The sequence below is a fragment of the Alligator mississippiensis genome, chromosome 2 (genome assembly GCF_030867095.1).
Source record: "Alligator mississippiensis isolate rAllMis1 chromosome 2, rAllMis1, whole genome shotgun sequence".
Taxonomy (NCBI): Eukaryota; Metazoa; Chordata; order Crocodylia; family Alligatoridae; genus Alligator; species Alligator mississippiensis.
This window is the reverse complement of record NC_081825.1, coordinates 208,515,177-208,541,073: the sequence shown is the minus strand read 5'-3', so window position 1 is coordinate 208,541,073 and position 25,897 is coordinate 208,515,177. Positions and strand designations below refer to the sequence as shown.

Here is a 25,897-nt window from a genome sequence, read left to right as displayed (position 1 = left end):
CCACATTGACAAGCTGCTAGATTTGACTGTCCTGATGGTTGGAACCTTCTTCTAATTTAAAACATAAATTAATTCATGGTCAGTTTACCCCCTTGTTTTAGTTCCAGCATTGTCTTTTAGCATACATACTTCTGATGTTTACTCTTTATGCCTTTTCTAACTTATTTCTACAAAGTAATGCTTTTTTGGTAGACTGAACAAGCCAAGCTTTTTTCATCTCTTCTTTTAAGATAGGCTTTCCATATGCCTGATGGTTCTAATAATCCTTTTCCACATCTATTAAGGTTTCAGTTATTTTTTTTTTAACTTGAGTGACCAGAATTTTATACAGTGCTCCAAATTTAATCTCACCTAGTGCCTTGTACAATGCCACTATTACTTCTCTATCTGTCCTGAAAATGCCTAGATTAATCTCATTTGTTTCTGGCTTGTCTTTGTCTTTTTTCAGACATATCATATTGCCAACTCGAGTCATCCTACTGTTGACCCAGGTCCTTTTCTAAATGATGAGCTCCCAGCTAACTGCAGAAGTTTTTAGCAGCATTAAAGTACACAGCCTTGCATTTTACACTACTGAATGCCATTTGATTCTATTGCCCCAGTCCCAAAAGTCATCCTGTTCTTCCCACATAATATTCTGATTTACTTCTGTATTGATAGTGCCCTCCAACATTGTGTCCTTAAAACTTTTCTCACTCTGCTCCTGATATTTGTGCTTAGTCAGGGGTGGGCAGTTATTTGAGCCCATGGGCTACATAGGGAGTTTTGCAGAGCTGTCATGGGCCAAGTCAGCATTCCGCCTCACCTCCTCCCCCACACCATGCAATGTCACCAAAACTCCCTATGTGGGATGTGGCAACGGGTGAGCAGAGAGTTGGTGCAGGGCTGGGACCTTGGATCAGCAGCTACCCCTACCAGGTTGGTAGTGGGCAGCAGCTTCAGCAGGGGCAGCTCAGCTGGGGCCCTTGCCACAACAAGGTCACCTCAGGCCCCCATGCCTGGTGAGGTGGTGGCAGCAGGGTGAAGCCACAGGCTATCCCTGGCTTGGGCTCCAAGCAACCATAGCAAGAAGGGCCCCAGCAGCAGCAGCAGCAAGGGAGGGGTGGCTTTGCCTGCCACCAGGGCCCTCTTTTTCCTGATGCTCAGCATCAGCTTCTGCTTGGCGATAGCTGCCTCCACACTCAGACCACTGCCACCAAAGCTGGGCAGTGTCATGAAGTTGGCCAGCATCTCTAGCCCCTCCTTGGGGTAGAAGGCAACCTTTATCTTCACTGATACTGGCCTGCTGCTGCCACTCATCATGGCTGGCATGGGCAAGGCTGGAGTGGGTGCTCAGCCTAGGCTTGGGCCCTGCCCATGTGGGTCCCAGCTGGTGTCCACGGAGATCCCGGGATCTTAGGGTGGTGACAGTGTTTGGCCAGCCCTGCAGCAGAGCAGCAATCTGCTCCCTGAGCATCCCTGCCCACAGAACTGGGGCTCTGCCCCTGGCCCCATGCTGTTACCACTCCAAGATCCCAGGGTCTCCCAGGCCCCACCCTCCTGTCTCGCTCCCAGACACTGCTACTGGCTGGCCCCAGCCAAGCACCCTGCCAAACAGTGGGTGTGGGTGGACAGGCCTGGGTGTTCAGGCAGTGGAGCTGAGTCTAGTGGCAGCAGCCAGAAGGAACCGCCACCACTGGGGCTAGTGGGAAATGGAGTCTGGCCATGCTAGCCCTGCTTTGGACCTAGGGGTGGCAGGACTAGCCGCATGTGCAATGGCCCAGCCTGCCTCCCACATCTGGGCCAGGTGGAACTGAGGGACCCACTGCAAGCCAGACAAAATCCCTCAGAGGGCCGGATCTGACCTATGGGCCATATTTTGCCCACCCCTATGGTAAGGTCATCAATAAAAATGTTAAATTACACTGGTCCCAAGAATAATCTTTTAGGCCCTCTCTACACTTTACAGTTCAACTGGCAAATTGTCCAGTTACCTCAAGACCAGCTACATGCAAAATACCTATCACACCATAACAAGTTCCAACCAGCTATAAAGTTATACCTCGTAAATGTGTACTAACTTTATAGCTTCTTGCTATTGAGCTTTAGCACATTTTGTACATCAGCTCAATTTTCACATTAGCTGCAGGGTGCACCATGCCTAGTGTGAAACCTCCAGATCCTAAGGATCGAGGCAGCTGCGATCGACACCTACACAGTCAAATAGGTCACTAACTGGCTGGAGGGCCGCACCCAGAGAGTGGTGGTGGATGGGTCATTTTCAACCTGGAGGGATGTTAGCAGTAGGGTTCTGCAGGGTTTTTTCCTTGGGCCTGCACTGTTCAACATCTTAATCAGAGACTTGGATGAGGGGGTAAAAAGCACCCTGTTCAAATTCACAGATGACACCAAGATGTGGGGGGAAGCGGGAACACTAGAAGGGAGAAATAGGCTGCAATCGGACCTAGACAGGGTACAGGGGTGAGCGGATGAAAACAGGATGGGTTTCAACACTGACAAGTGCAAGGTACTGCACCTGGGGAAGAAGAACCAGAAGCATACCTACAGGCTGGGGAACTACCTTCTCATCAGTGCAGAGGCAGAAAAGGATCTTGGAGTCATTATTGATGCCAAAATGAACATGGGCTGACAGTGTGGGGACGCGGTCAGGAAGGCCAACCGCACCTTGTCATGTATCCACAGATTCATCTCAAGCAGGTCCAAGGAGGTGATCCTCCCCCTCTCTGCAGCACTGGTCAGGCCACAGTTGGAGTACTGCATCCGGTTCTGGGTGCCGCACTTCAGGAGGGATGTGGACAACATAGAGATGGTCCAGAGGAGGACCACTCGCATGATCGGGGGCAGCAGGGCAGACCCTACGAGGAGAGGCTAAGGGACCTGAACCTGAGGCTAAGTGAACACCTTGCTGGGGTCATTTGACCCCAGTACTTTTTCCTGCCATGACAGGGGGTCAGACTTGATGATCTACTCAGGTCCCTTCTGACCCTAGCAACTATGAAACCTCTAAGACATAGCTGTATTTGCTGACTCATCTCTTTTCCCATTCCTTATTTTTAATATACTACTTTAGTGTTTGTTAATTCAGTTAGGTCTGAAGCCTCTGCCTACTATTTTTCCCTCTTGCTTGGGAATCATTGTAGCATGTATAAGAGAGTTTGGGGATGCAGTTTCTGTGAAAGTTCCTCCAGGAAAAAGGGTCCAATCAACCAGTATATTTTGCTCTTGAGTCAGCATATGTCATTAGATTAACATCCAAGGTGGGTGCCGGTACACATGGAGAGCTTGTGAAAATATCAGACTCTTTCTGGAATATTACAAGTTCCATTGCAGGAAAGCAGCATAGAAATGACACAACATTAATTTGAGCTTCTCTTATTTTTAATTCATAACAGGTGCTTTTCCAGCAGCCGCTTTGTATGCACGAAAAGACTTACTTCAGAGACCCACTCATGTTGCTACCAAAACTTTCCAAGCTTTGCGCATATTTGTGAATGATGAGCTCCATGAACTCTATAACGGGCTGAGGACAGTGGAGAAGTTTCTAAAGCCTGGAGGTCTACTTGTTGCCCTTTCTTTTCATTCACTAGAGGATCGCACAATCAAACGTTTTCTTTATGGAATAGACATTTCAGAAAAGTCTAACCTCAGTGTACAACAGAAAATAAGACTGCATAAAAAAAATCACTTTGAACCTGAAAATAATGAAGAATTCTCTAGTAGAACATCCAATTCAAAATGGACATTTATAAAGAAAAAAGTAATTACTCCTCGGGCCATGGATATTAAAGAAAACCCAAGAGCACGGTCTGCCAAACTAAGAGCTGCTATTAAGTTGTAAAATTGTCTTTTCTTTAATATTTCAGCTTTTAAAATTTTGATTCATGAGAAAGATGAATGTGTAGAGATAGGCAAATTGAAAATAAAATGGAAAAAGTAAAAATAAGTGGAAAACTTATACAAGCATGTCTTCTATGTTCAGTCTTTAGTTTTGATTATTGTATATCACATGGTATTATTATATATTACTCTAAATTAACGAAGCCAGTTCTAATTGTTTTAAAAGGGTCCTTTCAATGCAAGATTCTTATGGCTCTATGACCGCTACAAAGCCACAACTGTTTTGTATAGTTTCAACGTGCAGATCTTGAACATTAGGAAGAACTTTCTGACTATGAGGGTAATTAGACACTGGAACAGATTACCTCGAGAGGTTGTGGATCTCCATCCCTGGAAGGTTTGAATACAAACACATCTCTGAAATGATTTAGATTCGGATGATCCTACCTCAAAGTGGGGGTTGGACTAGATGACCACCTAACGTCCCTTCCACCCCTACTTTTCTATGATTTTGTGGTAATGGTAAACCCATGAACCTATCTGCATAATGGATATAGCATACCCACAAATATGTATACCCATTATAAAGAGCTGTATCCATGACAGTTCCTGAGGCACAAAGGTGAAAGAAAGTAGAAATTGATAAGTGGGGTTTGTGGAAGACAAAGAAAAGGCCCTCTGGACCCTAAGGATGAGTCTCCTGCTCCATATCAAATGCTGCAGATAAAGATGATTGTGATTCCTAAATATTTACCAAGAATATTTTATAAGTGGTTGCACTAGATAATATCCTGCAGTCCCTTCCAACTCTTCTTTTCTAAGATCTGGGGGTGGGAATTATATGCAGACTTTGTTTACAAGAAATGCAGTAATGCTGAAAAGGATTTGTGTCTTGCTATAGATATCCACTTGAACATGACATCCCAGTGCAGTGGTGTATGTAAAAGGCTTAACAGGTCCTCAGATGTATAATAAAAAAGAGTTGAAAGAGGGATTTTAACTAGGGCTCTGCGAGTTGGCAGCTATCTGATCCAGCTTCAGATCCGGCCGCTTCAGATGGCAGCAATCCAATCCAGAGCCCCGGACCATGTTTCCACCTCAATCCGGCCGAAGTGGCTTCAAAGTTTCGGAGCCACCTCGGAGATCTGGCCATATGATATAATGGGGAATCAATGGAAGATCTATAACTCTGTTGTTTTTTGTATGATTTGGATGAAAGTTGCAGGGTTGGTAGCCTCTGCTAAGAGCACAATGCCTGCCAAGTTTCAAGAAGATCGGTGCAGAGGTTTGGGGGAAACTGTACCTCAAGCTGCTGACAGGGAAAACTCATGACACAAATGACCCTGTGTGTGTTAAGGCACAGCGAGCTGAAAACTTCAGGGGTGATAGCTCTTACTGAGGCCACAAAGCCTGCCAGCTGTGTGTGTGTCCTAGAGCAGGCCTGAGTGAGTGCTGGGCCCTGCCAGGCCATGAAGCCTGCCAGCTGTGTGTGTCTTGCTGGGGGAGTCTGTCATTTGGGGCCCTGCACCCCAAGCTGCTGACAGGCAAAACTCATGATGTGGGTGGGTGACACTGTGTGTGTGTGTGTGTGTGTGTGTGTGTGTGTGTTAAAGTGCGCCCTTCCTGGCACTGGGGCCTCTGCACAATACGGCAGTGTGTCCCACTGAGGCCTTCTCCTCCCCTACAGCCTCACGCCCAGTCCTCTGCTTTATGTGACAACAGGTACAATAACTTAGCTGGCTCAACACCAGTAGCAGCAGCAGCAAAGGTACTCAAATGGAACTGTCACAGAGCCTGTCATTTTATAAAGGAATTGACAGCAAGAAGTATAGATGTTGTGTTATGTTGGACATATGATGTTATTCATGGTGTGTGATGGCATATCTTGTGTTTTTATGTCTATATGTGTATTATGAAAAAAATGGAGTATTTAAAAAAATGTATCTTCGGGAGCTTTAGAGTTGAAAACCCCTTTGTCACGCTGAGAAAGTACCTGCAGTTGGTCCTGGATGGAAGGAATAGTAAAGAAGTCAGAGGCTGGCCTGGCCCGCAATGCAGGCAAGAAAGCCAGTTAGTGCAAATGGAAATGGAGATGTCAGGGGGGAGGGACAGGCTGGGGTGGGGAGTAGGGGGAAAAAGGTGATGTAGCAGCTCAGGTAAAAGTTCAGAGGTGGCTGGGGTGTCAGATGTCCGGCAGGTTGCAGTGTACCAGAACTCCACTGTCAGTGTCTATATTGAGTCCGTGAGTTTCTGTACCTACTACCTAGGAGGCTGATGAAGTGCCGTTCATAGGCCCAGCTCTGAAAAGTGGTTTGTACATTCAAACAAGCACCTAACCTCATCACCAGAACTGAAGCCAACTTCCTACAGCTCAAAACACAAAACCTGCCAACTATCTCCAGTACCCCCACAAACTGCACACTAGAATCTATCAAAGACAACACAACCCAACTACCTGAGGGGGCACATTCCTCACCAAAAACACACTCTGACTCCAGTCTCTCAGGCCTGATCCTGAGAGGGAACAAATTACAGTGCAAACCACTTTTCAGAGCTGGGCCTATGAACTGCACTTCAGCAGCCTCCTAGGTAGTAGGTACAGAAACTCACGGACTCAATATAGACACTGACAGTGGAGTTCTGGTACACTGCAACCTGCCGGACATCTGACACCCCAGACACCTCTGCACTTTTACCTGAGCTACTACATCCCCTTTCCCCCTACCCCTCACCCCAGTCTGTCCCCCCACCGATGCCTCCATTTCCATTTTCACTGACTGGCTTTCTTGCCTGCATTGCGGGCCAGGCCAGCCTCTGGCTTCTTTACTATTCCTTCCATCCAGGACCAACTGCAGGTACTTCCTCAGCCTGACAAAGGGGTTTTCAACCCTAAAGCTGGCATCCTGGGCAGCTAAGCTGAGCTCACCAGGAGCCTCACAACTGCACTGCAACCAGCAAGAATCAGGCCTGTCAAAGACATGACAGGTCTGGGCATTCCCCAACCAGGACTTTGTGCGTGCGTGAGTTAGCTGGAGGTTAAGGTGTCTCCTACCCGCCTTTCACCAGGGGATCGTTGGTCCTGGCATTTATGGGACTGCCACACTGCCAGCAGTCCCACCAGACCTCCCTACCCTGGCAGGGTGCAGTTTTAGTGGTCATGCCCAGGACCTGGGGCTTCCTCCTTCCCCATAGCCCCAATCCCATACCTCCAAGTTCGTCCTGGCAGGGGAATGAGCTCAGCAGGGACATGTTCTTCCCCTGCTGGCTGGTGATGCAGTTAGTGCCCCCAGCTGTGAACGGGGCATTACTCAGCTTTTCAAAACCTGAAAAAAGGAAATTGGTGCAGATGGAGTGAGGAGGGTGGCACTCAGTCCATCTGCAGGTGGAGCTTGGGGAACCCCAGTAGCAGGAGGTTCACCTTTAGGAACACGAGCTGCTCCACCAACATAGGATCCAAGCAGATGTGGTGGGGTGTGACAACTTCCCCAGCAATGCTGAACACCCTCTTGCTTGGAACACTAGTTGGTGCACAGGACAGGTGGACAGGACAGGTGTTGCCGGGCAACCATGGCCAGATCCTGCCACATCTGGCTGCGGCTTGCCTAGTAGGCCAAGGGGTTGCAGTCCAGTGGCTCCACATTCTCAGTGAGATAGGTAGCCACTGAAGCTTTGGCACTACCTGCCCGAGGCTGGGGCCTGGTGCGTTTGGACCCCAGAATTGAAGCCATGCCCATGGCCCACATTGGCAGTGGCTGGTGTGGAGGAGACTGGCTGGTGCCAGCGCCGGTGCTGATGCTGGGAGTGCTGGCATAGGAAAGTGGATCCCCCTCTTCCACATCTCCTCGCCTCTGCACTTTGGCCTCCCTGGCTTTGTTCACCAGCACCTGCATTCAGTGATCAAGGGTTTTGGGGCTGCCAGGGCACATGCTCCCCTTCACCCTCGGGTCACACATGCCCGCCATCATGTGGACTGTACTGAACTGCAAGGGATCCAACCATCTCCTGATGCCTTCCTTTAGCCGCCTCACCAGTGCCTGCACGTCTGGTGACAGAGGCCTGCCCCAGCCAGGAACATTGATCCCCTGGAACTTCTCCATTTGGTTCTCCAGTTCCCTCACTACAGGATCACCTGGCTGAGGAGGGCATCGCCAGTGCTAAGGGTCTCGGTGGCCTCGAGGAAGGACTTGAGGACAACCAACATCTGGGAGATGGTACCCCACTCAGCTCTGTTCAGGGGGGCACTGATCCCAATCTCCCCAAACAAGGCCATCTCATGGATGGCCTGTTGCTCCACCAGCCTCTCGAGCATCAGGTATGTGTAGTGCCACCAAGTTTCCACACCCTGTATGATTCTGTGCTGCAGGATGCTCAGCTCTGCCTGTTTCTCCTGCAGCATCTTGCCCCCCTTGATGCTATGGTCTGCATTTCAAAATCAGCTGGCTTATAGCAGTACTGGTGGTGGTGCTGTCACCAGCAGCCCTGTCCCCCTCCAAGGCATCCTTCACTATTAGGTGCAGCCTGGGTGCCACACAGCAGATGCCAACAAAGATGCCATCACGGACAGCCTTCACTATATTAGCCCCATTGTCGGTGACCATGAACCCGTGGGTGAGCTCAGCCTGCCGAACTAGCCACCCCTGCACCATGTGGTTCATGGCCCCCATGATCTTCCTTGCTGTGTGGGACTCATCCAGCACCTCGGCTTGCAGTAGAGCCCACCAATGGCTTGACTGAGCACACCAGTGCCCTGTGAGGGAGAGGTAGGCATGATTGGCACCCTTGCTGCTCCAGATGTCAGAGGTAAAGTGCAAGGCTACCTGCGGCCCTGCCTTGCGCAGCTCCTCCCTCAAGTCTCCCTGCATGCCTGATACAGGGAGGGCACCACCACCCTGCTAAAGGTGGTGTGTGCAGGCACTTTGTAAAATGGGGCCAGAAATGCTACGAACCACCTGAACCCTGGTCACTCAACTAGGGAGAAGGGCTGGCTATCCAGAGCAAGCATCTCCCAATGCTCTGGTTGATCTCGCGTGCCTTGGGAATGCACCCCGCTTTCTGTCCACCTGTCCCCCACTGGTCCAGGGTGGCCTGCCTCTGCTTTGGGGGTAAGGAGGCTTTGGAGTGAGTGGGGGACTTCCCTTTCGGAGCTGCTGCAGGAAGAAGGGCAAGGGGGTGATACCTCCTCAGATGCAGCAGCATGGCCTTGGTGGAGAAGTGTCTCACGTCCTTGCCATGGCTCATATGCCTTCGGCAGTGCTGTCAGATGGCAAACCTGCGATCATCTGCCACCTCAAAATGATCCCACACTACACTACTCCCCCGCTTCTGGGTTGCGGGTGAGGATCCTGCCTTTTCCCTCTTCTCAGCAGGCTGAGGCTGAACAGCAGGAGGAGCTGCCTCAGCTGACCCACTTGCCTCCACAACCTCAGCCTTCTCTGAGGTGCTGCTTTCCAGAGGAGACCTGGGTCTAGGGGAAACTTGAGGGGTGTGGAGCACAAACTCTGATTCCCCCTCAGTCTGCAGAATTGCTTGACCCTGGTTCCAGCTCCTGCTCCTCCTCTGGTAGTGGGAGGCTCATGCTGAGAGCTGAAATTGGGGTGGAGGAGACAGTGATTCCACTGCTGGTGCACACTTCTGGACTGAGTGGAGGTGGTGCAGGTGCAGGGACGTTAGGTGCAGACACTGCTCCCACTGCCTGGCTTGCACTGGCAGCACTGATGTCATGGCTGCTTGGGAATAGAATGCGTATGTGTTTGGGACGGGGGGCTTGCAGCTCTAGCTGTCCCCGTACCCACTCTCCCTTCCCTGCCAGAAGACCTGGCACCTGTCTTTCCAGCTTGCTTCATATTGATCTTTCCTGTGCTGGAAAAGGTCTCTGTGTGTATGAATCCTTTTGTATATCTGTCTGTCTTGTTCTCCTGTGAATATTTGTGTCTATCTTGTGCTGTGAATGAAATTATTTGTGTGTCTTCTTTGTGGCTCTCACAATATTGTTTATCTTGTGCTGTGAATGAAATTATTTGTGTGTCTTCCTGTGTCTCAATATATTATCTGTGTCTTGCTCTTCTGTAAATATCTCTGTCTTCTTCAGATGTGATTTCTTCCTATATTCTGGGTCTCTGTGTATGTGTGTGCATGCATGCATGTGTGCAAGCAATCTGTGTCTCCCTGCGCAGCGATAGATAATACTGGTTGGGAAAAAACAACTTTCTTTTTTGCAGAGTTTCCAAACCAAGTTTCCAAAAAAATAATTCAAAGAAATAAATTGAATTGTAATACTATTAATAATTGAATAGAATAGTTAAGCTAAACTAAACTAAGCTAAGCTAAATCCTAACCACTCCTTTATAACACGAAAAAGTAGCATTCCTCTCTCTCACAGTCACTGACAGGGAACGAGCTGCAAAAGGCAGAGAAGGGCTGGAAACAGGGGCTTTTATACTTTTTTTTTAGTTCCACCCCACAGACACTACCATTGGAAAGGTAGCCAGGGAGAAATCCTTCTCACTTGCTATTATACAGACATCACTCCACCCCACCCCGCTCTCTCTCCCCCACTCCCACTCTCCGCCCTGCCTCTGCCCCGCCTCCCTCTTCTAATTGCCACAAAATGGTCAAAGCAGGTCCGAAGCATCTGAAGCGGAACTGAAGTGCTTTGGATGCCCCCAACCCGCTCCGGACACCATTGCTGGGATCCAGCTTCGATCCAGAAGTGCCACTTCAGATGCCGAAGCATCTGAAGCGGCTCCAGATCCAAAGCAGGATCCGAAGAGACTCACAGCCCTAATATTAACCGTGCATATGAAAATAGTGAAACTATTATTAGAGTACCATACATATCTTGTCTGGTCCCCTCTCAAAAAATGATGTAAAATTTAAAGGGGCTTAAGACACAGCTATCCTAATTATTTAAAATCTAGAAATCTGCCTTAGAGTGATTTGATCAGGGTTTGCAACTATATACAGAAGATGTTTCTGATGGGAGATCATTCCTTATTGAAAAAATGCATAACAAGATCTAATGTTCTGAAATTGAAGCTAAATAAATTCAGACTAGAAATAAAGTACAAAATCATGTAGTTAATCCCAGGAAGTGATAGATTCTCCTTCATTTCATGTTTTTAAATCAATACAAGAAATATTTCTAGAGTTCTGCTATAGCTCGAACAGAAGTCACAACTTCACTAAAAAATTTAGTGGAAAAGGTTCTACCGTCTTTGCTGCAGATACCAAACTTGGATGATCTTAAATATTCCTTCTTGCCAGAAAAATCTATGACTTTATAAATTTATTTTAGCTATCCCTATTGAGAGAACCCCTAACCCAGGGGTGGGCAAAATGTGGCCCGGGGGCCAGATGCAGCCCGCCAGACTATTCTATCTGGCCCGTGGGGCCGCTAAAAAATTTAGAAAATTAGTATTTATCTGCCCTGGGCTGCCTGTCATGTGGCCCTCGATGGCTTGCCAAAAATCAATAAGCGGCCCTCTGCCCAAAATAATTGCCCACCCCTGCCCTAACCCATATAAAGTCAGTGGTGATTTTACCATTGTTTGCTAAGCAAAACCACCGCTTTTGCTATTTAAAAATTAAAGGTATGATCCTGTGGTCCATACTCAAGCAATCTAATGACAAGTTTTTGTCCATGTTTGTATTTACCACCTATACATTTGAGCAAGTGAGTCATTTACAACTGTATTTACAGATACTGCTGTTAGCTTGGGAAAATAGTAGCTCATATTTCAACATTAACTTGTAATCATGCTGGCACATCTGAAATACTGTTCTGTTTTTCCTATACATTAGAGAAATAAGTGAAAGTGATGTTATTTAAAAAATTCTATTGAGGCTTTCTGTACTTCATTCTATCTTGTTTGGCACTGTTAAAATTTATTGGCGATCATTTTAAATACAGTAATGCCCAAAATATTCCTGGGTAGGGATATTGAAAGACACATTATCCTGCTCAAGGAGTTTATGTTCTAAAAAGACAAAAATGGGGAAATAAGCAGACAAACTGTGGGCAAAGCATGGAGAAAGGTGACTACATAAGCAGGATAATTGGCACCTGTCATGTTACATGTTGGTGGTAGTGTTGTAAGTATTGTTTAAAGTAGAACCCCCCCCCCCCCCCCCCCGAATATCATTGTTGACTCATTTCTTGTAGGTGTCACAGTAGATAGAACTGTCTTAGGGGAAGATTTGAATGAGGAGAGGTCAATTAGTTGTAATTCATCTATTTAATATGTTTACCTCTGGGGATGGTAGTCAAAGGTTTTCGTCCATTTTTTTTCTTTTTTCTGGGGGAATGTTCCCAAACTTACCAGGACAGGTCAACAGGTCAACAGAACTGTGACAGTATACACCAGAATATACACCAAATGCAAATCAGGGAACTATGGGAATCTGTTCTTTCATTCATATGTGTGTGTTTTTATACAAAGTTTTTATTTAAAACTAATCTTCCACAATGTGAGAAAATATGCTTCTATGTGCATAATTACATCAGGAGGATAGTCTGATCTCAGTATACAGGTATTTGTATATGTAAATGAATACTTAAATGGAGATTAATTAAAAGACCACAAGGACTATGTTAATGTCTTGCAAATTACTTAAGTGACTGTAGATCAATATGGTTTTTCCTCAAAGATAAAATAAAAATGTCTTTTTAATTAAATTATAATTTTAAAATCAAGTAATAAAAATGATCAGCACCTGTTAGTAGATTGGTTTTAGAGTACAGGTAAGTTTGGTAAAAATAAATTTTATCAAAATATCACACATTTTTATTTGAATAATTTAATAATTTAAGAAAATAGATCCAGATGAATATTTTCTGCTAGTCCTAAATACTGAAAATTGTTATAATACTTTCATTTAATGTGGTTACATTTCAGTTCGTTTAAGATAATCACAAAGTAAATGAAAAAAAACCAAAATATTTTCTTGGTCAGCTTGCTCTAATAATAACTAGTCTGTCAGTTATTAAGCATCTTGGTATGTATTATTTTTTAGTAAAATATTCTGCTTTATAACATTTGCTTACCACTCTTTTAAATGTTGTCAAAATATCATTGAAAAATAGCACAGAATGAATTTTTACTTAATCTAAATGTCTTATGTAAAATAATTTGACTGCCTAGCAATTTATTACTTTAGTAGCCTAACCAAACTAAGAAGAAAGTTTAATTTCCATTTCATTGTACCTTGATCTATAGGCAAAATACAATTTAGTTGAAGCTTTTAAAACTAATTTTTTCATTTTGCATTACATGTAATCAAAAACAACTGGAGAGGGGTTTTTTTTAATGCTATTTTGCAGATTGATAAACCTGATGACAAATTGTTTACAGATGTCTCATCAGCAAGTAGAACTGGAGATACTCTTCCCTGGTCTTTCTTGAAAGTATGCAAGCTTTGAGGGTCATTTATGTTTTCAATTCACCTGGAAATTTTCACAAATATTATTTTTACTTTAAAAAATGTGAGGTTAGTTACTGATTATTCCATAGGAAGAAACAAGACAAAATCATCTTGAATATTGTGTGCAGTTCTGGTTTCTGTATCTCAAACATGATACAGTGGAATTAGAAAACATATAGAGAATGGCAATAAGGGTGATGAGGTTCAGATGTCTTTTCATACCAGAAAGGACTAGAAATGTTAGGACTCTTCAATTTGGAAAAAGAATGGGGTGGGAGGGGGGGGGCAGAATGTTATAGAGGCCTATAAAATCATAAAGGACAAAGTGTGTGGAACTGTGTGTACAAAGTGAATAGGGAACTGGTATTCACCAAGTACCAAATTCTAGAATTAGGGGATGCCCACTGAAATGGGCAGGGGGCAGGTTTAAAACTAACAAGAGAAAGTACTTTTTACTACAATGTATAATTAACTTGTGGATGTGAGGGAAGTGTAAATCACTTTTGGATTTCACAGAGAAAAAGTCATTGAGGCTGTGCTGCCTATTCAGCCTTTTATCAGTTTCTGTCATGTTTGTAAATGGCACACACTCGAAGTATTCCAGATTAGGCTGGCATGCAGATTTCATACAGGAACTGGAAGGATAGGGTACTTAATAAGAAAATTGGCTGAATTAGCTGTTTGATTGTTCCTTCCAACACAGATTTACTACTACTTACTAAAAATCACTTGTTTTTATTTTTAAACTCTTTTGACCTAACCTCTTACCTTGAACTGTAAAGTGTTCTTTGGTTTTTGCAAAGGATGCTATTAGCTTACCTGTTGTTCAAATGAGCCTTCTTTGCAAAGAATGCAGTTGGACCAGCAGTTACTATACCAGGATGGTCTAGCCTCTTTAAGTAGTAGTGGGTTCAAGGCTAGCTCTTTCACTGGGCCTTCTTTTAGGAAATATTGGTATGAAGGAGTAGTACATAAGCTTGAGAACTGGGGCCAAATATAGATCAGTATAAAAACAAACAGTTGTCAGGAGACTCTGTGAGGCTCCAGGTAAGCAGCACTGGGAATTACTGCTTAAGAGAAAGGAAGAGGGGAATGTCTGAGCTGCTCCACCCAAAGTCTCCTTACCTCGGACAGATGGACAAGTGGGATAAGTCTGCAGGGAACAGGAGGCGAAGAAGGCAGAGACAACTTTTCTGCCTGGCAACAGCTTCAGCTAGCATATGCCTAAGGGTATAAGACAGCAGTGAAAAATGAGGTAGGTGTATCTTGGGAACATTGTTAAAAAACCCATACCCCGGGAAAGAGAATGCAACCTTATATACTCTGGAATTTGTCCAAATCATTAGAAGGGTCTGGAGGGAACTGGGAGGTGGAATGGCTGCAGGGCTGTGCTGTGTTATCAGGAATAATGCTTTGAGATAGCACCCTGTTATACTGTGGAAGTCCCCATTACTGGTGTAGCAATGGTGCAGTTCTAGTAGTGCTAAAAGTAAATGAACTCTCCCACTTTTCTCAATATTCCTGAATGTGACACTACATCTGACCACCAACAAGCTTCCAGCCAGAGTGGAGCTGAACTTCTGAATGGATGGTAAACCGTTTAATCTCAGCCAACTCTGAGCCAAAACCAAGATCACCCCGACTTCAATCATCAAGCTCCAGTATGCTGATGATGTTGTGGTCTGTGCTCACTTGAAAACATACTTTCAGTTTTATTCTCCCACCTCAGTCAGGTTGCACACTCAAGAAGAGGGAAGAGAAAGAGCTTCAAGGACAACCTAAAGGTCAACTTGAAAAAAATTCAACATTGACATCAACTCATGGGAGGCTATCACCCAGGACCGCCCAAAACGGAAGAAGAGTCTGCTGCAAGGATCTCAGTACTTTGAAACCTTACAACAGGAGACAGAAAAGCGGAAGCAGCAGAAACAGCAAGTAATGGACTGAATCAAGAATCCAGAGCCACCCACCCCACACAGAAACATGTTCCGGAGTTGCAGCAGAGCCTGTTGATCCCGGAATGACCTTGGCAGCCATCTTCGGACCCACAGATAAGACAGTCATGGAAGACAATAATCCTTGACTGTGAGGGATGGCCGAAGGAAGAAGAAACTATCTCTTTGGGTCTCCCTGCTATGCAGCTTGTCTGCAACATAGTAGTCATTGCTGGGCTAGCCTGGCAGGGAAGAACCAGCGCAAACTTCAGCACCCAGAGAGAGGTAGTTGATGGAACCGAATCAACATGGCACTTAGTGACTAGTGATGCCCCCCAACACTCTGTTCTCAGACCTGTACTCTTTAATGTTTTCATAAATGATCTGGACACTGGTGTCAGAAGCGGACTGGCCAAGTTCACTGATGACACCAAACTTTGGGGAAGAGTGTTCACTCTGGAGGATAGGCTGGTGATCCAGGCCAACGTTGATAGGCTTCCAAGATGGGCGGATGAAAACCTGATGGCATTCAATGTGGATAAATGCGGGTTTCCCCCCCTGAGGTGGAACACTTTGCATCACACTTACAGGCTCGGCAATGCTACACTTGCTAGCACCATGACCAAAAGAGACTTGGGGGTCATAATTAACCACAAGATGAACATGAGCCACCAATGCAATACCGCAGCTGGCAAAGCGAACAGAACTCCAGCTTGCATCTACTGATGCATCTTGAGCAAGACCCAGGATGTCATCCTCCTGCTGTACTCGGTGAGGCTGCAGCTGGAGTACTGCATCCAATTCTGAGCTCCACAATTTAGGAAGGACATGGAAAAGCTTGAAAGAGTCCAGAGGAGAGCCATGCACACGATCAGAGGACAAGAGAACAGGCCTTATGAAGAGAGGCTGCGAGCTCTGGGACTTATCAGCCTGGAGAAGCGTAGGCTCAGAGGTGACTTGGTAGCAGCCTGTAAGTACATAAGGGTTGTGCATCAGGATCTGGGGGAACACCGGTTCAGAGCACCCCAGGGGATGACAAGGTCCAGTGGTCACAAACTCATGCAAGACCGTTTAAGGCTGGACATAAGAAAAAACTTCCTTACTGTCTGAGCCCCAAGGCCTGGAACAGATTCCCCCCAGAGGTGGTGCAAGCACCTACTCTGGACACTTTCAAGAAACATTTGGATGCTTATCTTGCTGGGATCCTTTGACCCCAGCTGACTTCCTGCTCCTTGGGCGGGGGGCTGGATCCAATGATCTTACGAAGTCCCTTCCAGCCCTAATGTCTATGAAATCTATGTCTTCCTTAATAGGACAGTAGATTTTTAATTTATTCTATTTGCAATTAATAAAAAGATGAATGTTATTAATAAGTAAGAGTCTGTTTGCCACCATTAAATCTTTCAATTGAGCCATTTTACTCAAAAGAAAAAATTGCACATCAATATCCAGAAGTACAAAAGTAATGACTACACCAAAATCATGAGTAAAAATTTCCAGCTACTTTTTAGTATCTATGCTGTTGGCATACATTTTCTACTATTAGTTTTATCTTTTTTAATGACCAGTGGCACAGACAAACTCTTTTTTGTTTTTGTTACTGCTGGAAGAATCCTCATACATAATAGGATTTTAGAGCATATGACAGATTTTGGAATGAAAATAAATGGCTCTTGATTAAGCATATTTCAAAACCCACATTTAATGCCAAAATACCTGTTCAAGGACTCATATTTCACTGTATTCCCATGTCATTTGTTTCATGTCAGGAGAGAGACATTTTGGGTAACTCAGTTGCATACTCTATAGAGACATGGTTGTAGCAAAAGAAATATGAACAGTTTCTATTACACTTCAGTTTCTGCATCTCTGCAATTCATATTTGCAATAAACATAGTGGAACTGAGAATACTTAACAAGTCTTGCAATTAAGTTAACTTATTTTGAACCAGTCACAGGAAAAAAAAACCCTCTTAAATTAATAGTGTCAAGAAGTTTAGGCTCAAAATATGTGAAAGCTTAACAATATTGTTTTACGTCACAAAAAATGTATCTCCACTATTGATGCTTCATCTACCTTACTATATTAAACTGTTCTACACTTCAAAATCTACCTTCCATCTGAGTTCTGATTTTCTTAATTTTTCTTTATTATGTTCTTGGTGTGCTGAATACTAACTAAGGATACCCAGATATTCCTAACTGGTGAGTATCTGTAAATAGGAATGTGATAGAAACCCTTTTGCAACATAGTACAGTACACAAGATTAGATCTCTATCTACAGCATTTACTTATGAGAGTAGCTTCAGTACAAATTAACATTATTTCCAGGTGACTATCTCAGGGCTCTGATTATAGATTAACAGTCATTTGCTACTATATTCTTATGGAAAACAAATTATCCTCATGGTCCATCTGCTGCTCTACATGTACTTTCTTAAATTGTAATTTCAATTTTCAGCACATCAGGTATCAGAAAGCAACCTGAGTGATGATGAGGCAAATGTAAAGTTTTGCATAAACATATGTTTTGCCCAGTGAAATAGTAGATTACTGTTTACCATATTAAATAGTCTATAGTTCTTAATACTGAGTAATGCAAAAATGAAGCTACTAATAATTTGATAGGTACCATCTCATTAATAAATGAAAAATTCTGTCAACTAGAACATCTTGATGGATGTTATTTTTGGAACTAGACAAAATGCACGTGTAACAGGGAACCTCTAGTACAGAGAGGAGAAGGCCAGGACATGGAAAGCAGCAGGACCCCCTTAAGGCTAGAACTTTTGTAGTCTAAGGGAGAGGTTTAGTAGCCTGTTAGTAGGGGGGAGAACACTGACAACCCAGCCAGAGGAGCCAAGACACCAGTGGCCAAAGAACATACCAAGCAGTGAGCAGGGCAAGCAAGCTGCAGGCAAGGGCAGGAACCCCTCAAAAGGCACAACAATCTTAGAGCAGAGCTCAAATCTTACATCCACCTTCCTTCTTTATCCTTGTTTTATAAGTCCCACATGCAGATAGCTAGCTACTGACACAACAGCAGGAAAGGGCGGCAAGGGATTGGTAGCACCTGAACCAAGTAAGCAGGCGGCCTGATCAGGTGACTGAGGGGGAGGAGTTAATTGGGATTTAAACCCTTCCTCATGGCAGAGGCCCCAGTAACAGAGAGAGATGGAGCCCTCCAGGGAAGCAAGGACAAAAACAAGGCCAGTGAGAGGGGCTGAGGCCCAAGAAGAGGAGCCTCTGATGATAAAAAAGGAGTGAGTGAACCCAGAAGACTGGGGACTGTATATGTTAACCCTGGAGGAGTCCTGGGGATTGAGTGTACCCAGAGAATTGGGGACTGCTTATGCTGGCCCAGGGGAGGTCCAGGGGAGTGGGTGCACACTGAGGGCTGTTTATGTTGGCCTGAGAGGGGGTTGCTTTCTTTTTTCTGCTCATTTGTTGGTAACTCCTGGTGGACTGGATCAGCTGTGAGGGGAGGTACAGAATTTCATATAGATTTCATAGACATTAGGGCTGGAAGGGACCTCGGAAGATCATCGAGTCCAGCCCCCTGGCCAAAGGGCAGGAAGTCAGCTGGGGTCATAGGATCCCAGCAAGATAAGCATCCAGTTTGCTCTTGAAGGTGTTCAATATAGGTGCTTGAACCACCTCCGGTGGCAGGCTGTTCCAGACCTTGGGGGCCAGAAGTCATAGAGCAGAGTGCCCAGCTCCTTGTGATTTTTTTGCCTTGTGTTCTTTTTCTTTACCCTTTACTTTTTTCTTTTTTGGATGGGGGGACAGTCTTAGAGAGGGAGGGAGGTGGCTGCCGTCACCAGACAGAGGCCCAGGAGGGAGTTGAAGCCCCAGAGGAGCTAGAGGCCCTGACTGACATTAGGTGGGCTGGAACTCAACAGAGCTGGAGCCCCAGCCAAGGCCAGAGGGATAAAGGAAGGGAGAAAAGGGCATCCTCGCACTACTCAGGCAGGTTGGTAGCTGGGGAAGGGAGAGGGGAAGCGAGAAAACAAGGAAGAAAAGGGCATCTTTGACTAGACTCTGGTCACCTAGAGGCAGCCTCCTAAATAACATACTAATCGCAACATCAAAGCATGGCAGGTGAGAGAAAAGATGGATAAGGGGGCCAGGGTAGACAGATGGATGCCATACAGCCACCAGGGGGCAAGACAAGCATGTCTGGAGGATGTACCCTGTTACAGGAGGAACCACTATTTGTGAAAGTTGAAGGAAATGTGGTTTTGATTTTGCCTTCAAAATAAGGAACGGTTGCCGTGAATTAGATTTCTTGTAAACCTTTGCTTATGCGAGTGATCAAAATTGATTTCAGACTTTATCCTATTTGTCAAAAAAAATCAGTTATTCAGTTTTGCAACCAGGCTATTTCAATAAAGCTGTTCTGTCTGGCATCTTACATAGCACCTGAAGGCAGATCCCTCCAACCAACCCCATTCTCCCACAATTACTACAATTACTACATTTTTTACTAACCCAATTCTTTTGGGTGCTGATTAGGGCTGTGTGATAGACTGTGGTTTTATTGCTTCAGGGCCTTGTCACACATTATACTTAAGATGTATTAACTACACTTAAAGCAGGAGCCAGAGTCTGTGAATTCAAGCAGGAAAACAAGTACTAAGTGGTATTGCATGCTAGTAAAGTTATGACTTTTTGGGCAAGGAGCCTCTCCAGATCGTGTTAAGTAATATGTGGGATTGGTCTATGGAGATAATACAGCAATCCTCACTGGCTCCATTGCAGTGCTAGAGCTGGAATTGACAAATAACTGAACCAGTTGTTTTTGGTCCTAGCTCTAGCAACAGTCTTGACGCAGCCCCAGCACCATTGTCTTGAACAAATTCCAGTGTGGTGTGGGGGCTGAGATCAACTATCAACTGTTTGTCAGTCCCAGCCCCTGTACTACATCAGAGTCTTGAACTGGGTCTGGGACAGTGGGGTGGCTGGATCCAGCAAACAGAGGTTGTTGACCACACAGTTGCTTCCTGCCCAGTCCAGAGGGCTGAGCTCATACTAAGTATTACCGTGTGACTGCTCAGAAAACATTCTAACTCATAGGATGTACTTTATTTAGTATTACTTAGTGTAATGTATGACAAGGCCATCAGTTTCCCAAACTAGCTTGGAGATAGGGAAAGGAAGGTTAATAGCATTGAGCTGGCTATGTAAGGGAATAGCCTTGTTGACAATTCAACAAGGTGGGATTGTTTCAGTTTCTTTGGGTGTAACACCCAGAAGTCACCAGGGGAGGCAGACAGAAATAAGCATTCAAAGAATGGACAGAGCAACCTGCATAAGAGAGTGCCAGCTGAAGAGCTGCAGAGACTGTAAAGGGACAGACCAGCTGCTTTGAAGTGGTTGGGGCTACATGGACTGGTGAGAAAGTAGCGTTGCTAATTTTGGGGTATTCAGGTTTGCACAGGTTGGTTTGGAGACAGAGGGACTGCTTAACCCTTTGGAGAGGGCAAGGTCTTCCTACTATGTGTTCTGACACAACTGATATGCTTTATTGGGCAAAACAGATGTCATCTGTTGCCCGGCATTGTGAGGCCCCTGACACTCATGGCACTTTAGGGGCTTGTGATGGCTGTATGTGTTGTAGGGCTTGCTACCACTGCCCTGACCTTGTCTGCCTACAGGCAGCGACAGGGTGGACCTCAGCTTTGGATTGCCTGGTCTGTCAGGAAGTTGGTCTTATGTTTTCTCGCCTGCTGCAACTTTGATGAAATATATTCCCAGGAGGCACTGCCCGCGGTGATCCTGCCTGGTCTCGATCCCTGTTTCTTCTTTGCACCTCCAAACCTCCCCTTTACCCCAGCCTAGCCTCTCCAGATGGTACTCACAAAATCCTTCTGCAGCCAGGTCGCAGTGCTACCTGTTGTGGAATTATTTGGCCTTCTACCCCAGGCTGACCTTTGGTCTTGATTAGGTACACCCTTCCAGGGCTGGTTTTGGCCTGTGCTCAAATATCAAAAGAAAAAGGGAAAAAAATAAAAAAAACAAGGAAAACCCCAGCTGTTCTCAGCCTCCTTGTCGGGCTTAGTCCATGTCCCCTTTTACCCGGGATCAGGTTCTCAAAATCCCAATTGCAACGATCAAGAAAATCCCTTAGTCCAGTCTTTGTTTTGCACCGGCCTGCCCTGCACCCCTATGAACGTTCAGTCTCCTTGGGGTCTCCCCCATGTGTAGAAAGGCTCTACCTGTAACTGTAGTTTCCCTCACGCCCCTCCTCCAGATCCTCTGTTGAAAACTCTTCTCCGGAGGATATCACAGGCCTTGTGGACTCCCTCTCTCCGGATCCTCAGCTGCAGGTCCACTCCAGAGAGTATCACCAGCCATGTATGTGCAGGCCTCCGCCTGCCTCCTGCTCAGAGTCACTCCCAGAGCATTCCTCTGGCAAGTTCCACAGCCCTTTCCTGCTGGGACACTCAGCCGCTCCTCTCTCCGTGTGGCCTGCAGGGAACTAACCCCTCTCTGTTCCTCTCCAGGGCCAGAAATACCTTTGGGCAGCCTCCCTCCTCCAATCCTGAGCGATATGCTGCTCCAGAAGTGGGATGGGTATTTTCCTTCCCTTCCGGTCTCCAGCTGCAGCCCTGCCGGCCATCCATGCTGTGAGTTTTGTCTTACTCCTTCATAGGGCCCAATCCTAAAATACAACACTCAGAGCATGTCGCTGCAAGTGAGGAAACCCTAGGGCTCCCTGCTTGCAGAAGCATTCCCTGGAAGTCCGTGGGCACGCCTGTGCAAACCCAAAGTTCCTTGGTTTGCAGAGGCACACCTGAGTCAGAATGGCCAGGAGCATCTCAGCAAGAGGGAAAACCCAAGCATATGGCCCCAGGCTTCAGATCATCTGCACCCCAGGAATTCAGATCCCTCAAACCCTAGAAGTACCTGTCCAGTAGGCCTATGTAAAGCAGCTAGTATTTGCTTCAGATTTGGATTGGCTGGTTTGGGGGACAGTGATTCAATTCGGTGATTCCAATCACTGTCCTGAATTGATTCAGCAGAATCTGACTCAGAGATTTGGCTGCTGCTGAATTGGCCAAATCTCTAAATCGGCCCCATCCTCCGCCCACTCTCCCAACCCCATCAGTGGCTGCCCTGCCTGGCCCCAGCTCTCGGCTCTTTGAAAAAAAAAGCCCAGCACTCACTGGCTCCTGCCAGGTGGGGCAGTGATCCCAGCTGCCCCTCACTGTCCTGCTCTGCATGGGGTGCTCTGCCATGAGCCCCCAGAAACCCTAATGCTGCTGCAGCAGCCAGTGAGTGGGGTCTTTTTTGTTTGTTTGTTTGTTTGTTTGTTTTTTTAAGAGCTGGGAACTGAGGCAGGCAGGGCAGCCATTGACGGGGCCAGGAGAGTGGGTGGGGATTGGCGGGCTCCTGGCTTCCTACACTCTCCTGCTTTTAAATAAACAGACATCCACCACAGAATAGTGGTACATTTATACTACTTTGCATACAGACAAATGAGGAAGTGCAAGGAAACAAGGTAGTACTGCTCAACATGGTAGGAAGTGGTTTCAATGGCAGGTTAGCTATTGGCAGTTTTTGTGCAGTTTTTGTAGGCATCATGGGCAAAAGGGATTTAATTTGTTAGTTTTTCAAATATTTATAGGGATCTCTTCCAAAGCTAGAGATAAAGTACAGTGGTGTGTTTTGTGAAAATTAACAGGTTGACAATGAAAGCCAACATCATGGACTGGTTGAAATATGGCTTTACACCTTGACAGTCCTTTATCCAACCACAGCTTCACCTCTACGTACATACTTTAGAATAGAATCACACACATACTTTAATGCCACAATGATTGTGTATCAGTAATAAGGTGATAGGTTTATGGAAAGTTGGAGACCAGTAAATTAATGAACAAAACCTTGCCATATAGTCTATGGATGAATCCTGCTGTTTAAACCACACAGGATCTTGGAATCCTGGGAATTCTCTCCCAGATTTACACTCAGCAGAAGTTTATTGCCCTTTTCCACTAGGTATCTGTTCCTGTTTCTACTGAAGGTAATGGCAAACTCCCATTGCTTTTAACAGTGCAGGTTGAGACCTAGATTTGCATGTACAGATATCCAGTTTTTAATTTCTTTATGGTAATGAACTGATTAACAGCGACAAGAGACTGAAAATTAGAGACCAGCCAATTCATTAAATGCAGTTGGAAGATACATGATATATAGTGGTACAGTGCTTAACTGTATTCTCAAAGCACCAGCCTGGTGCCATGAGACTAAAGTCATTAAACAAAATAGACAGCAGTGTATTACTCCATCTTTCATACTGGGGCCCTGCAAAAGTAGTATGTATGACCTAAAAAGAAACATGTCAAAGGCTTGTATAGCAGGGCATTCTCTACCTATTGTTTCTCTTTCTTAATTCTTTTCTAGGTTCGGGCTAGATGTTCAGTGTTTTATTATGTGATTCCATTTTTAAAGTCAAGTGAACCCCTCCTCCCCACCTTCCCAATGAGGAGACTGGATCCAATGGGTTCTTGGAGTGGGAATGGCACTATGCCTTTTTTTTTTTTTTTTTTTTTGTCATATTGTACATTCTCAATAAAAGCTAGCACCAGGCTATGGCATACATGTTCAGCAAGAAGTTCACCTCTTGGGAGGTCCATTGGGGATGCATGGGTCACATCTGCTGTGTTCATATGATGCTACTTCACCCTGTTACTGGCCCTGTTATATAACTAACACTCTCCCTATTATGTAACCACTCAGGCATGCGCATATTTTCTGTCACGTTAATTGTCATGGGCTTTTGCCTAGAAACATTAACTTTAAAAACATTTTTAAAAGATGCAGTAACGGCTCACAGCTAGGGTGAGGAATCTTTCTGGTAACGTCTTTCCAGCATGCTGGTAATTTTTCTTTAGCTACCTTTCCAAGGACACCTAACCATGGTGCTACAGAAACATCTCTGGTGCAGCCAGTTCAGGGACCTCTGATAGTAGTTTTTATTCATTCAGTTGTGAGAGGTAAAGAATTAAAATGCAAAGTTTTAAATTATTCTTTAATAATCCAGCCCCTTTCCTCAGTTATTAGCCAGTTTGGCTACCTAAGTCTTTGACTAATATGCCAGATCCTGTTACTTTTGAAAGGACTTCTTAGAAAAATGCTATAAAGCATTAAGGACTTTTTTTCCTTTTTTTTTTTTTTTCTTAGATGAGAGAACAATGTCCTTTAAGTACAATCTTAATTTGAGGGATATGGTACTTTTTCACAGTTTTGGCTTTGGTCAGGAAATATAGATTTAGTTTAAGCTGAGCAGAGAGGTAAGTGCAGACTGATTTCCCACCCAAGGAACCCTCCTATACAGGAGTGAAGAGCCACAGCACATCTGGTTGGTTTCCAATTTGAAAGGTTCCTCATCAATTATGCACAGAAGCCTTACTGGGATCTTTACTGCCCACACAGCCTAGCGTACCTGGGCAGTACAGCTCCTGTTCTGGGCATGCAGGAGGAAATTTGAGGTTTGCTACAGTGTGCTCAGCCTCCTCCTCCTAAAGCTTTTCTGACAGATGGCATGCAGCACCATGTATGTCCTTGGAGTGATGACCTAGGCCTTGGAAATGCATTTCCCTGAGCTTGGCTCCCTGATCATCTCTATCAGTGCATTCATGGCCAATAAGGATAATGCCATAAGGCACATGATGGAGGCCTGGCTGCTCTGGGGCTATTTGTAGAGCATGATTTGGCTATACTGTAGAGCATCATTTGTAGAGCATGATTTGGCACTTCAGGGCATGGGAAACAGGCAGGCTGGTGGGAGCATATTGTTCTGGGAACATGGTATGATGACAGTGACAACACAACTTCAAGGTGTCAAGCAACCTTACTGGTGATCTGTGCTGAGCTGGCCCCCCACCCTTGAGTGGCAGAACATGGGTATATGGAGACCCTTCCATATCAAAAAGCAGGTGGAAGCTGCTTGCCATTTGGAAGCTTGTGAACCGTGATAACCTCCTCTCTGTTGCCAACCTATTTGGCATGGGCCAGACTACAACTGGAGTTACTGCACAGGAAGTGTGCCTAACCATCCAGCAGGTGCTGGCACCATACTTAACTTTTCCTTATCAACTCATGAGAGGGAACAGGGTGGATTCCTGAACTGCACTGAAGTTATTGATGGAACCAACATCACCATCCTGTGCACTGACCACTGCACATCAAACTATATTAACTACAAAGGATTATTTTCTGTCATGCTGCAGGTCATCATGGACTACTGGGATTGGTTCACACCCATCTATGTTAGCTGGTGGGTCAAGGCAAATAATATCAGAGTATTCTGCAACTCCAGCCTATGGGGCCTCTTGGAGTGGGGAGTGTTTACCCACAGGGGCCTCCAGTCTCAAGATGAGGGGGAATAATAAGGTTGGAGGTCCCCTGACAATCAGATTATCTGTTCTTCTCCTGACTCATGAAGCAGTTTACAGATGTGAGGAAGGACTTCAAATACCACTGCAACATGACTATGTATTATACATTTGGGCATCAGGAATTTGCCTAGATATTGATGAGTGCTACTTGCTAGGCTTTGTTGCAACCATTTGTGTCCTGCTCAATATTTTGAGGTCCAAGGAAAGATCTATAATCCTTGGATGGAGGAATTAATTGGTGCATCAGCACCTGACTGCTAGTTCCCAGAGCAAAGCAATTACCAGTGAGTTATTGTCCA

At 45.3% G+C, this 25,897-nt stretch overlaps 1 protein-coding gene and 1 long non-coding RNA gene across 5 annotated transcripts in view; both read left to right on the top strand.

Annotated features, from left to right (window-relative positions):
- METTL15 (methyltransferase 15, mitochondrial 12S rRNA N4-cytidine) overlaps positions 1 to 3,943 on the top strand; it is a 234,869-nt gene extending 230,926 nt beyond the window's left edge. For all 4 annotated transcript variants that reach the window (XM_019477091.2, XM_014602159.3, XM_014602161.3 and 1 more), the window contains one exon: positions 3,393 to 3,943. In XM_019477091.2, the coding sequence (XP_019332636.1) occupies positions 3,393 to 3,838 (446 nt within the window). In that variant the 3' untranslated portion in view covers positions 3,839 to 3,943. The remainder of the gene's footprint in view (positions 1 to 3,392) is intronic.
- A 17,726-nt stretch (positions 3,944 to 21,669) lies between these two features.
- The window catches only part of LOC132248402 (uncharacterized), a 30,986-nt gene continuing 26,758 nt past the window's right edge, over positions 21,670 to 25,897 (top strand). The window contains exon 1 of the long non-coding RNA XR_009459584.1: positions 21,670 to 21,821. This is a non-coding gene — a long non-coding RNA (uncharacterized LOC132248402). The remainder of the gene's footprint in view (positions 21,822 to 25,897) is intronic.